We start from the raw sequence: 14,432 nt of genomic DNA on the forward strand, positions 1-14,432 counted from the left end.
AAATAAAATAAAAAAAACTTAAATTATATTATGAAAGCAGGAAGTGAACAAATGTATCGGTTACTGATTGTAAAAGTACCAGATGGAGGGGTAGGATTTAATAAGCTTTGCTTCTTCCTACTCCTTTTGGACATGTGGAACTGTGAACTGATTATGGGATGCACTCAATTGGAATCTGATGCATGTTCAAATGAAATAAAACCATTACTTTCCAGTGCAGCCCAGTTCTAAGTATATTCAAGTCTTCATTCTATATATTCTATATATTGTCCAGTGAGAAAATATACTGTAATAAAAATGGTTGATGAAATACTCCACTTAAGTTCTTCATGCCGGTTCTCTTGGCTGCTTTGTTTTGCCGACCAGTTTTCTAAACTTTACAAGCAGGAGCTCTCGGAACTTGTCGCCCATGAAGAAGTAGAAGACAGGGTTGATGACGCTGTGCAGGAAAGCTAAAGGTCTAGTCAAGATGTAGAGCCCCTCGATGTACATCCTCGTACATAGCTGCACACCCGCCCAGGCCTGCCGGGACGCTATCCTGACATTTCTCATGACATGGTATGGCGTGTACAGAACCAGAAACATGGCTGCCGCTGACACCACGACCCTCAGAGGTCGCTTATACATCGCCGTCCTGCGATGTATTGCCACTTCCTGTGTCTGCAGGAGGCGTGCAATCTGGCGGGAAAAAGCACACAGTCCAAGCAGAGGGAGAACATAGCCAGTTAAGGTGAGCCCCATGCTGTATTCCAAAACACTGACGTTCCCCTGGAGGCTAGCAAAGTCATTGCAGCGGCTCCAGTTTGCATTCCGCAGATCCTGCAGCATCAGGGCTATCATGGGTGTCACTTCTATGTTGACGGCGAGCCAGCTCAGCACGGTCACAACCAGTGCCGCCTGCGGCCTCAGCAGGAAGTGATTCCGCGACGGGTGTCGGATGAGCAAAAAGCGATCCATGCTAAGCCAAACCATAAACAGTATGGATGAGTAGAGGTTGACATGCAGGACGTAGCGGTTGATGACGCATGCGTAGGCGCTGGTCTCCTTCTGGCGGTTTGCGTAGAGGTAGGAGAGGCGTGGCAACGTGCAGAGAAAGATGAGGTCAGACACTGCGAGGTTGAAGAGGTAAATATTGCAGCTCTGCCACTTGGGAAGGCAGAAGAGATAACCGAGAACCACCACCAGATTCCCAGGGAAACCAATGCAGAACTCCAGCCCATAAGACGGTGACAGGTAGTACTTCTGCAGTATGTCATCTATCTCTGTACAATTCAACACCTAGCGAGGAAAAATGACGACAAACAAGAATACTTCAATTGATGAGTACTAATCGACACACGACTGAGTGTTTGGAAGCGACTTACCATTACGTAGTCCAGCTGTCGTTGCTGAAAGCTTGAATCGGTTGCGACTAAAAAGCGCAGGAGCTGCTTGCCCGCTGCAAAGTGGAAACAGTAAACACAAAAATCTGCAGGTGCTGCTGACTTTTGTATGACACAGCTGAAAAAACGCAGTCGCAGCAATGATGCCACAGCTGTGTCATGTTTGCAAGAACCAATCATAACCTTATGTTTAGTGTACAGTAGATAGAGAGAACAATGGCAAGGTGTTGACTTTTTCATTTTCAGTCGCTGGTGTCAAGTGGTCTTGCACAACGTGACGTTGATTTGGACATGCAGCCCACTGCATATTTTGGCAACAATGCCCACAATGTCGATCCACATTTTGAGAGCACATGATTCACTGCTGAGAGACATGTGAGACTAAGCCAGGCTAAAAACATTTTTTTTTCTTTTTTTTTTTTTTTTTTTTAGAGAGTAGGTATCTGCATGTCCTTAGGAGACCCGGCATGGGAGGTTTGTTTTCTTCTTCTAGCATGAGCTCAAAAAGTCATCTTGCAGCATTCCTTCACTTCAGTAGATGAGGACGTCTTCCAGTTGGAGGCCACCGGTGGGGTCGTGGCGTAAGTCGGCTTTTATTTGCTGACATTGAATGCCCCCCTCAAGATAATACAGAACAAATATTTGTTCAATGACCGAAAAAGGAGGATGACGGAAATGTACAATGTTACTTTTTAGTCAGAATGGGAGTTCCCTCTGGTGGTGGGTAACAGGAAGTACCTTTTTGTAGTAAAACTGAGTTAGGGAGGGGGCTATCAATAGTTAAAGACACATGACACCACATCAAAATTTCAAGGCCAGTTGAAGAATTACAAGAACTTTGCATGGTTGGATCTTAAGAAGGTTCTAAGAAGACGTTCTCTTTTTTATGTAAAGAATGTGTTTGTACGTTGTTCCTGTGGAATAAATAATAAACAACCTTCAATTGGGCTGATAGACAGCCAATAATGGTACACATAATGTCATTGTATGGTCATATCACCTCGTACTTTGGTACAAGGTACATTATTAAAAAAAATAAAACAACAAAAAAAACTGTATTATGGAAAGCAGGAAATGAACAAATGAAACAGTTACTGATTGTAAAAGTAAACTGTATTATGGAAAGCAGGAAGTGAACAAATGTAACAGTTACCGATTGTAAAAGTACCAGATGGAGGGGTAGGATTTAATAAGCTTTGCTTCTTCCTACTCCTTTTGGACATGTGGAACTGTCATGTCACCTTGTACTTCGGTACGAGGTTAATTATTTAAAAAATAAAAAACAAACAAACGAAAAAAAACCTTAAACTGTATTATGGAAAGCAGGAAGTGAACAAATGAAACAGTTACTCATTGTAAAAGTAAACTGTATTATGGAAAGCAGGAAGTGAACAAATGTAACAGTTACCGATTGTAAAAGTACCAGATGGAGGGGTGAGATTTAATAAGCTTTGCTTCTTCCTACTCCTTTTGGACATGTGGAACTGTCATGTCACCTTGTACTTCGGTACGAGGTTAATTATTTAAAAAATAAAAAACAAACAAACAAAAAAAACCTTAAACTGTATTATGGAAAGCAGGAAGTGAACAAATGAAACAGTTACTCATTGTAAAAGTAAACTGTATTATGGAAAGCAGGAAGTGAACAAATGTAACAGTTACCGATTGTAAAAGTACCAGATGGAGGGGTAGGATTTAATAAGCTTTGCTTCTTCCTACTCCTTTTGGACATGTGGAACTGTCATGTCACCTTGTACTTCGGTACGAGGTTAATTATTTAAAAAATAAAAAACAAACAAACAAAAAAAAACCTTAAACTGTATTATGGAAAGCAGGAAGTGAACAAATGTAACACTTACTGATTGTAAAAGTACCAGATGGAGGGGTAGGATTTAATAAGCTTTGCTTCTTCCTACTCCTTTTGGACATGTGGAACTGTCATGTCACCTTGTACTTCGGTACGAGGTTAATTATTTAAAAAATAAAAAACAAACAAACAAAAAAAAACCTTAAACTGTATTATGGAAAGCAGGAAGTGAACAAATGAAACAGTTACTCATTGTAAAAGTAAACTGTATTATGGAAAGCAGGAAGTGAACAAATGTAACAGTTACCGATTGTAAAAGTACCAGATGGAGGGGTGAGATTTAATAAGCTTTGCTTCTTCCTACTCCTTTTGGACATGTGGAACTGTCATGTCACCTTGTACTTCGGTACGAGGTTAATTATTTAAAAAATAAAAAACAAACAAACGAAAAAAAACCTTAAACTGTATTATGGAAAGCAGGAAGTGAACAAATGAAACAGTTACTCATTGTAAAAGTAAACTGTATTATGGAAAGCAGGAAGTGAACAAATGTAACAGTTACTGATTGTAAAAGTACCAGATGGAGGGGTAGAATTTAATAAGCTTTGCTTCTTCCTACTCCTTTTGGACATGTGGAACTGTCATGTCACCTTGTACTTTGGTACGAGGTTAATATATTAAAAAATTAAAAAACAACAACAACAAAAAACCTTAAACTGTATTATGGAAAGCAGGAAGTGATCAAATGTAACAGTTACTGATTGTAAAAGTACCAGATGGAGGGGTAGGATTTAATAAGCTTTGCTTCTTCCTACTCCTTTTGGACATGTGGAACTGTCATGTCACCTTGTACTTCGGTACGAGGTTAATATATAAAAAAATTTAAAAAACAACAACAACAAAAAACCTTAAACTGTATTATGGAAAGCAGGAAGTGATCAAATGTAACAGTTACTGATTGTAAAAGTACCAGATGGAGTGGTAGGATTTAATAAGCTTTTCTTCTTCCTACTCCTTTTGGCACGCTGCAGGAGGCCTTGCTGGATGAGATCAACAATCCCGGCGAAAGAGAGACATCGCTTTTGCCTTTGCCATGAAGAAATCATGACTAAATCGTATTCAGTACACATTTTTTTTTGCCAAGATTTTACCTTTTAAAGGCTGTTCCTGTTTCAATTTTATGCTTTTTTACAATAAATTGCTTACTCGATATTTTTTTGGACAGTTTACATGCACAGCGTACAGAACTGGACTCACAGGACCAAGTGGGGGGCAAATCATCGTTGATGCACTACAATGCTGATGGGAATGGTATACAACTTCATGTAAAAAAAAACTATCCCTTTACTATCAAATGGATATACTTTCTGTTCACCTTCCTTTCAGAAGCACAATTGACTGGCCACAACATTAAGTACACCTGCAATAGCATAAAAAGGCTCTTTTTCTGCAGGCACTGTCACTGCATCATACTGAGACATCTTGACAGTATGGTGCAGTGCAGCGGAGAGATACGATACCAAAAAAATCCGCCAGGGGGCAGCATTTACCTAGATACTGTATCATCATAGGCTAATGCTCCACAAGTGTGCAACCATGTAGTAATCTACTTTATCAGGGACATATTGTTTAAATAGAATGATGAATGAATATGTATGAAGCTTTAATTTCACCATGAAATGACAAAATGTCATAATGTGGAAGAGTGGAACACAACAAATATAATAAAAGATAACAAACCTTGCGATGCTCTGATTTGATCAAGGCTTGCGCTGTGTAAAGTCACAATGACCTTATTACTAATGAAAAGAGGAAAGAGAATACAGAAACAATACTTCCTTCCCCCCAGTAATGCACTATTTGTCCTACATTTAACCTGACACTATAACAGTTTAGATAATAAAATCAAATACAATTGTGTAGCACTATAATTTGGCTTGATGAAAATCTAGTCAGTGAAATGTGACTGACTGGGGTGAGTGTGCGTCACATGCTGGCCCATTTTAAACGAGGGCTCCCATTAGCCTTGACTGGCCCACTTCTGGAAGGTGACACAGTTAAAGCTTTTACCCCCAAAAGTCTGCACTATAATTATCAATATGGTTTACATTTGGCGCTGACTTAATTGGATCACATCTTGAGCAATGTCTATATGGGTAAGCTTAACCAGGAAGCCAGCGTGGCAAACCACTCCGCAGGAAATGTTAAAGTCACAACTGATGGTGCCTTTTTAGCCCCAAAATTGATGTATATTTTTTAATTATTCTGAGAAGAAGATTTTCAAGAAGAAAGTGGATATAGTTGAAAAAAGAAAGAAAATTAAAAAAAAACTGCTCTAATTTTATGATAATGGTAATGGTTTAAGTTTATTTGAACATGCATCAGGTTACAATGGAATGCATCACATAATCCATTGACAGTTCCACATGTTCAAAAGGAGTAGGAAGAAACAAAGTTTTCTTGAATCCTACCTTCTCCATCTTCACTTCCTGCCTTTCTGCTATTTTTATTTTTATTTTTATTTTTATTTTTATTTTTATTTTTATTTTTATTTTTATTTTTATTTTTATTTTTATTTTTATTTTTATTTTTATTTTTATTTTTATTTTTATTTTTATTTTTTATTTTTTGGGGTTATTTTTGTATTTTATTTGTTTATTTATTTTTTGGCACTTTATGAAAATAAAAATTAGTAATCAACAAGAAAAAGTTTTTTTCTTTTTTCTCGAGAATTATTTCGTAATTTATGTTACAGAAAAAATAGCGTCATTTTAGTTGCATAAAGTTGAAATTGTAAAGAAATATGTTATTACTTGAGAGCTGTAATAGGGATAAACTAAAAAAATAGTTTTGGAAAATTAGGCTGCGGAAAAAATTACAGTATTACGATAATGGGTAAAAATATTATGGGAATAAAGTCAGAATTATGAGAAGAAAATGTAAATGAAAAAAGCAGAAATTGTTGACAGAAATGGGAAAAAGCTGTCATTTTCCGCCAATAAATTGGAAAAAATAGGATGAGATGAAACATCATTATTGTAGTATAAAGTTGAAATATTAAAGACATTTTTTGTATAATTAGGTTGTGGAAAAAGTTACGTTCTGAAAATAAATACGAGAGGAAAATAAAGTTAGAGTTAAAATGTGGAAATATTTTGCAAAAAATGAAAAAAAAATCTGTAATTTTATGACAATTTAAGGGAAAATATTATGATAAATACTTTGTATTCTAACAAGGAAATAAGTCACATGAGAATAAACTCTATATTGTGGATATTAGGCAGCACGGTGGACGAGTGGCGAGCATTTCGCCACACAGTCATGTTCTCCCCGTGCATGTGTGGGTTTTCTCCGGGTACTCCGGTTTCCTCCCACATTCCAAAAAACATGCTAGGTTAATTGGCCACTCAAATTATATATACATAATTTTTTAGCATATCTACATGTGTTCCCTTACTAATTTTTTTACGTTTGTGGCTTTTTTTAATAACCAGGCACATGATTCTCTTATGAGTGTTTATTTACTCCTGAAGTTAAATAATCTTACAGACCAGGAGCGAGAGCTTTTATTCATCACATTGTTTCAAGTCAATCAAGTTCAAATCCAGCACATACAGCACTCACTTCCTGTTAAAGGGACTTCTAAATAAAACACTTCTCTTCCAAGAAGTAAGGCCTTTAATTACCATTAGCTGATTTCTCCTAAACAATATTTCAATAGCCCTTTCAATATGAACCATAACTGAATCATAATTTGCTGATTTCCTCATTTTAAATGCTTAAGCATCAAATATCCCCAACAAGCATCTGTATGATGTTACAAAACAAAACAGTAGCATCAGTGAGCCCAAATGTTCTCAATCTATGGGAGGTTGTTTTTTGCAGTAAAACTGGCAGCTCGGTGATGCGGACAGGGATGCGCTCCAAACACAGACATCTGGCTATGATTTGGTGTGTTCTTCTCTGCTCACCATTCATGTACGCAGGTGGCACCGAGTGCACGCCATTATCGTTTTGTTAGCACGCAAAAAGGCACACACACCGCCTTGCGGACATGACCACATGGCTTTGAAAATAACGGCCCTCTTGTTCTGTGTCTCGGCTCGATGGCGTCATCGTGTTAAGGGCAAGTTACGTTCCATAAAACTCCCATTGCCCTTCACGGCAAGGAAGAGGGACATTTTTCAACTTCCCTCGTTGTGCTTTCACTTTTTTTTGGCAGCAGCGTGAAGTGACGGCAGAGCAACATGATGAGAGTCACTCCGACGAAACGTCTGCAGGCAGAGTTCATGCTCATTTTAATGTTTGTCAAAATATTTATAGCATCAATGCCGGGAGACAAGCATGTCTGTGTCTCTGACGCCCCATAGTCCCACAACCATTTTTACAATGAAACAAAACAAAAATAACCGGTTGACATTAGGGACGGGCTAGATTTGAGTTGCGACATCTTGGAAGAGACGGAGGTGTAACGGATTGAACAATCCACAGAACACCCCAACAATGTTCCTTGGTGTTCCTAACCTCACGGTCTCCATGTTATACTCTTACCGGTGTTTACACTCATCAGTGCAGGGGTGTCCAAACGTTTTCCAGAGAGGACCACATCATGAAAAATGAAAGGATGCACCTTTTCCACTCTGATATTTTATATTAATGCAACACATGTAGATATGCTAAGATATCACTGTATATATATTTCAAGAAAAAACTGCCTCTCAGCTTTGTCATGTACTGTAGGTGAAAGGCACACAGAATATTGTGTTCTATGGTTATAAGAACATGGAACCTACCAAAAAAAAGATTAGTCTCCTGTCTTCAGTTCCCAACTAAAAAAAAATGACAGCTTTTTGTGAAAAGATTAATTTCAAGTAGGGATGAGCGAGTACACCACTATCTGTATCTGTATCTGTATCTGTATCTGTATCTGTATCTGTATCTGTATCTGTATCTGTATCTGTATCTGTATCTGTATCTGTATCTGGATTTGGATTTGGATTTGGATCTGGATCTGTTCACCCATCTAAATGATCTGTATTCGTATACTCAAAGTGGACGGGCATAAACTGAAAGTGAATGTAGTTTATGTGGGCGGAGCTGAAAGAAGCAAAAAAAAAGGGAGTGAATGGGATAGGCAACCCACATTCGTATACAAATGCTACCCGCATTTGTACACCACTATCTGTATCTGTATCTGTATCTGTATCTGTATCTGCATCTGCATCTGCATCTGCATCTGCATCTGCATCTGTATCTGGATTTGGGTTTGGATCTGGATCTGGATCACCCATCTAAATGATCTGTATTCGTATACTCGGAGTGGGCGGGCATAAACCGGAGTTGAAAGAAGCGGAGAAAACAGAAGCGAATGGGATTTGCTACCTCGGGTTTCGTCCCTATGCGTCAATCAAAACTGAGCTTTTTTATCTTTGTAAAAGCAAAATTTTTGCTAACATCTCTTGGATTGAATGAGATTAAGTAGTGCAATAAGTGCAGCTTCTCATTCGAGAAGCTGTCAGCGTTTGAAGTGTAAATGGGACCATTTTACGTACTGACTTCGTGTGCGTTGGTAGCAGTGCACCATCATCTTTTTGCCAGCCATTGTTGAAGCGGCTCGCTGTTCTCCTAAATAACTCGCCTACAGGAATGTGCCTGTGTTTGTTTCCTTGTAACACCGCGAGATCAAGTTTGTAGGTGCGGCATGAAAGAACCTTTAAGGTTGACACGCTGTTCTCTCAAATAGAGAGGGAGCACCCTACATGTTGTCTCACTTACTCATCCGCCGTGTCTTCTTTCACCTTGACTCCTTTTCCTGCACCTTGTTATGATACCTGGGTATTGACTTGTTTGCTCAGCTGCACTTAGACAAGAGGAAAACATGTCAACGCCTTCTATCTGCTTCCTCTTCACACAGACAGAAAAAAAACTTCCTTGTGTCTTTTAGGGTTATGATGTCTCTACACCTTGACACTTCACTTTTATAGCTTTCTGGCCCTGAAACTGGTACATACAATACACCCACCTGGGAGTTAAAGGCAAATTTCCCACCATCCACAATCATGAACTAATAATTCACTTATTTTTTATTTTATTTTTATTTTATTTTTCCTTCTTTATTTCGAACATCATCCAAAGCACAACAAACCAAACATAAATCAACACAAATAAAAATACCTATGTATATATAAACGTACACATGTCCGAAAGGGGCGGCATGGTGTTTAGACCTCACAGCTAGGAGACCAGGGTTTAATTCCACCCTCGGCCATCTCTGTGTGGAGTTTGCATGTTCTCCCTGTGCATGCGTGGGTTTTCTCCGGGTACTCCGGTTTCCTCCCACATTCCAAAAACATGCTTGGTTAATTGGCGACTCCAAATTGTCCATAGGTATGAATGTGAGTGTGAATGGTTGTTTGTCTATATGTGCCCTGTGATTGGCTGGCGACCAGTCCAAGGTGTACCCCGCCACTCGCCCGAAGTCAGCTGGGACACTCGTGAGGAAAAAGCGGTAGAAAATGAATGAATGAATGTCCGAAAGGGAATGGGAAGAAGTCAAGACTTACCTAGTCCCACACTCCTAACCACCCAGATTCCAACCTCATCCCAACAAAACATATATTATTCCTTGTCTACACAGAATAAAAACCCCACATCCAACCACCCTCACCCAGCTTGAGGCACCCAACTACGTGCCGGTTCATTACTAGTCATTGTATCGTACATAGTCCAGTACAAAAGAAAAAAAGAACAAAACCACTCCAACTATACAGTCACCACACCAGTCATCACAGGCTAACATGGATATAAAAAACGTCAATGTTATGGTATTGTTTCAGAAAAAACAAAAATATTCTTTAAAATACCTCAAATTAAATAATCACTTACTACTTCCCTTTTGTCACTGCTATCCCAACTACAGTGTTTTCCACTTCTATTTCTTTAATTTTGTTTATGAATTTATTTGATTGTATTTATCATCCTTCCTCTTTCCCCTCCCTACATAGTGTCATGCATTCAAAAGCCAGGGTGTAGAGTGGGCCTGTTGAGAGTTGGCTGCAGCCCCAGTCAGCAAGCCCTCACCTCACTGTTGGGATGGATAGACCCCACCCTTCCAGACCCATGTCTCGCCTACCCTAGTTCTCTTATTTAGTGTAAGTGGGAATAGCAGTGACAGTGGTTAAAACAGCAATTAACTTGTCAACAAAACTAAATCCAATCACTAACCAAGCCTACCAAAAGGAAAAAAACATTGTAATTGCTTGACTAGTAAAAGTAAAGATCTCACTGTCACTTAAATGGGATTCACTTATAAAAAAAAATTCTTAAAAAGGTTTTATATCAATGCCGTAACCATGTAGCTATCACGTTCTGTGAATTTAGTTTATGTTCTCTTTCATGCCTGAGTTCCGGTTTGATGCTCTTACTCTTCTTGTTTTGTCTGATTTGTGTCTGCCCGCATTGCCCCTTCCCCTCTAGTGGGGTCCTGCTGGTTCCACTGGGACCACCATACCGGCCGTCCCCTGGAGGGATACTGCCAGCTTCTCCAGGCTCACCAGCCAAGCCATCCCCCCTGAGGGGTCTCGTTGGTTCTGCCGTACATGCCTACCTGGCCCTGGCCATTTGGGATTTTAGGACAATTGAAATTTGTCCTTGAGAGGGGGGGTACTGTCTTTTTACTTTTATGCCTTGCTTCCGGATTTGTGTTCCTGCTTTGGTAACTCTTCCTGTTTTGGCTAATTTGTGTCTGGCTGCTTTGCTAATTTGAGTTTTCCTTCTATTAAGTTCTTGTTTGTTGAAGCTACTGTAAACTTCTGTTTGCTGAATCCGTGCTGTTATTATTACAACATGCTTTTTACATGTAATTTGGCATTGCTGGCCGCACGGTGACCGAGTGGATAGTGGATCTCCACAGTCAGGAGATCGGGAAGACCTGGTTTCGAATATCCGCTTGGGTGGATATTCTCCCCGTGCTCGGTTTCCTCCCACATTCCAAAAACATGCTAGGTTAATTGGTGACTCTAATTGTCCATAGGTATGAATGTGAGTGTGAATGGTTGTTTGTCTATATGTGCCCTGTGATTGGCTGGGGACCAGTCCAGGGTGGACCCCGCCTCTCGCCCAGCTGGGATAGGCTCCAGCATACCCGCGACTCTCCAACAGGTACATTTGTAATAACATAATTCCTGGGTGCATTGATTTTACATAGCAACATAGAAAGGAACGCTACACCTAGCCTTAACTTTTCCAAACTCGAAAGCAAAAACACAGAAGCAGATATGTAGTGCTACCTTTTGTTAGGGGTCGCATTTGGCGTTGTGAGCACGGCACTTTGGGCGAGTGTGTGGTGAAGCTAGTCGTGAGCCAGTGTGGTGTGGCGAGGAGTCGCTACACCAGTAACGTAGTTCTTTGGTGTAACAATGTTAACAATGTTGCTGTAGTTGGTTAATATGCAAGTTACATTATATAAATGGAGCCTTGTTGGTGCTTTTTGGAAGTTTTTTCAGAAGGCTTCATAGGTGGAATGGTGCGTCCTATGAACTGCCTCTTTTCAGAGAAGGACGTGGGTTCATTTCTCACATTAGGATTGTAGTTAATGGGCAAAATCTTCCCCAAAATGCAGTTTTATTTTAAATAATTGGCCGTAACAGAAATGTGAGATGGGCCAGAGGTCGCTCACTGTGACATGGCTACACTTTGCTTGTCTCACTGTGACTCCCATTTCACCTCCTTGGATTGGATTAGATGAGGCTCATATCGGCTGGCTGACTCACTGTCCTTGACTTATGTTTGGTGAATAGTGAAGGGGGGGTTGGGATGCATGGCTTGGTGGTCAAGGCAGGGTGGACCTAAATTGGATTTTTGCTCAGATGGAGACACATTTAGAATGAACATGCAACAGATTATCCTCTTTTTCTCTGCTGCAGTTCCTTTTATTTGCATTTGTAACGTCGAGCGTGACCCTGTATATTGTTATATGCTATAGCTCTGTGACTCTGTGCATGGTAATCTTTATTTAACTTCACAAGACGGATTGTCATCAACGTTTGTGCAGATCGTAATGGTCTCTAGGAGAAGCATAATGGCTTCAGTGATGCTCCGAATTTGCCTCTTGTGCCATTGTTGCATTTGTATTGCCAGTGGAGTATGCCTTTTTAAACATATTGTAGCTCCATGGTGTAGAAGACTGCTGGGATTCATTGTTACTTACTATGATACTTATGGGTAGTATTTTGCGGCAAAAAGCAAAATTTGCTTTTTTGGGTATATTATAGTGCTGGCATGATGAGAAATATTGTCAAATTTAAGAATGTTGTTTGGTGGTTGTGACATAACTTTTTGTTGCACCCCTAAACCAGTGGTCCCCAACCCCTGGGCCTTTCAGAAAAGAAAAAGTTTTGTAAATAATGACATCAACTTTTGTGTAAATACATAGCAATTTTAGAAATAAAAGCTATTATTTATTGGAAAAACAATATACGTAAAATAAAATATAAATAATATTATAAAAAATAATATAACTGAAGTTGTCTCCTGGGGTATATCACGTTTAATCTGAAATTCATAAATAAATGATGTTTAGTAGTAGACTACGTTCTATTATTAGTCAAATGTATGTAGTAATATGAAGTAATCTGGTCACAAGGTAGCAGCAATGATACAAACCACTGAGACATTACCTTACATTATATTACCTTACAACTACATGAAGTCAGCCATAGGATGTGCCACATGATAGAGTGAAGAAAAAACTTCTCCTCCCACCCCATGTGGAAATAAGATTTGGGCTTCTTAAGTTTAGAAGCCATACATTTGAGGCTAACTGGTTAGCTTACTACTTAGTCCTTGCAGCATAAGAGTTGTAATGTGGTGTAAACATTGAATAATAGGGGTGCAACGGTGACTAAAGGGGTGTTATTTTGCCTCTACAAGGCCCTAGTGATGATAAAAACCGTATTTAGACCGTATTCTGCCAATATATTCCATTTAGAAACAATGAATCCTAGATCCTGGTCGAGTCTGGAACCAGTTATCTGCTACAAAAAACCTGCAGTTTTCTTTCATTATGTTTTAAAAAGCGTTTATTCCCAGCGATCCTTGAACGCACCACAAATAGACATATTTTTCGTGTTCCTCTTTCACCCCAGCATTGTTTGCCAATGCTAATTGTGTTTTTTTTTGTGATGATGTTATTGTATGTGTGTTGAGTGTTCATATTGATATTTACTCAATGTCGAGCAATTCATGGACATTAAAAAAAAAATGTGATCATCTCTCTGGACGCCAAGATCATACCAACGGTCATATGAGACCGTATGAGATGTAATACACAGCAATCATACTGTTGGTAGTCGTTCCACAACGTTAGTGGTCATCTTCAGTGGCGGAGCCAGAAGTTTTTCATTGGGGTGGCCAAGGTGAGACCATTACTCACATAGGGGTGACAAAAAGTTATTTATATTTGACTTCTTACCATCTATGAAGCTGATCATTTCTTCAACATCTCAACAACTGCATAGTTTCTGATTGAGCTCCTGCAATGGATCTCATGAGATTGTCCTGGTGTACTTAATGAAGTGTCCAGTGGGTGGATTTGTGTGTGAAAGAGATGTGTGCGAAAAAGATCAATGCTGTCCTTTCTTCAGTAGAAATAAAAGTGGTAGAGCTGTTGCAGGAAGACGGCAATGACTTTGATCCAATTCTATAGGGAAGCATTCTCGCAGACTGCGTTCTCGCTCTGTGTAAAACTCTTCACCTGAGATTTCTCTCTTCTGTGGAGGCTTTTTCTTCTCGCGTCTTCTTCTCTTCTCCGTTTCATCCCATCACTGCTGGCATGGCACCAACAGCTAAGCTTTTTCAACGACCTGCTGCCTCTATAAACAGCTTTTACAGTATTCCTAAGCCGGAGTCTTGCATCTTCCTTACGTTTCTGATAGCCTTGACAAAGACCCATCCTCTCCCCCCCTTTTGTCGCTCCATCCTTACTCTGGACTGCACGGAAGCCCTGTAGATGCAACATTATGTCTTTCATGTAAACATTACACACAGGTTCTTGCATGTGGCGTAATAAATCACTCCTAAATATCATACAGGGTGCACAACAGTTAAGTGTTCTGTGCAAACATGAGGTGGGAGGGGCTAAAACATAAGAAAAAGAGCCATATTACAAAAAAAAAGAAAAACGGCAACAGTCTTTGGCATTAGTAGTGCGGAGCAAAATCATTAAACAAAGAAGTGAAACTAGC

At 39.5% G+C, this 14,432-nt stretch overlaps 1 protein-coding gene across 1 annotated transcript; it reads right to left on the reverse strand.

Annotated features, from left to right (window-relative positions):
• Positions 1-235: 235 nt before the first annotated feature.
• On the reverse strand, positions 236-8,791 carry LOC131134154 (succinate receptor 1-like). The gene is made up of 3 exons (XM_058079091.2): positions 8,746-8,791; positions 1,365-1,438; positions 236-1,278 (listed from the first exon to the last, which is right to left on the reverse strand). Exons 1-3 carry the CDS (start codon positions 8,789-8,791, stop codon positions 328-330), a joined length of 1,071 nt encoding a protein of 356 aa, XP_057935074.2. The 3' UTR covers positions 236-327.
• Positions 8,792-14,432: the final 5,641 nt, after the last annotated feature.

Source organism: Doryrhamphus excisus, linkage group LG8 (genome assembly GCF_037039965.1).
Source record: "Doryrhamphus excisus strain RoL-2023G ecotype Guam linkage group LG8, RoL_Dexc_Guam_v1.1, whole genome shotgun sequence".
In the NCBI taxonomy this organism is placed as follows: domain Eukaryota; kingdom Metazoa; phylum Chordata; class Actinopteri; order Syngnathiformes; family Syngnathidae; genus Doryrhamphus; species Doryrhamphus excisus.

What these genes read in the sequence shown, in the direction of transcription:
- LOC131134154 (XM_058079091.2), bottom strand. Translation starts at nt 8,791, where the DNA reads ATGGCTGGCAAAAAGATGATGGTGCACTGCTACCAACGCACACGAA. An exon ending in CTGCTACCAACGCACACGAA is followed by an intron (nt 1,439 to 8,745) that starts GTCAGTACGTAA and finishes TCCACTTTGCAG; the next exon opens with CGGGCAAGCAGCTCCTGCGC. An exon ending in GACAGCTGGACTACGTAATG is followed by an intron (nt 1,279 to 1,364) that starts GTAAGTCGCTTC and finishes TTTCCTCGCTAG; the next exon opens with GTGTTGAATTGTACAGAGAT.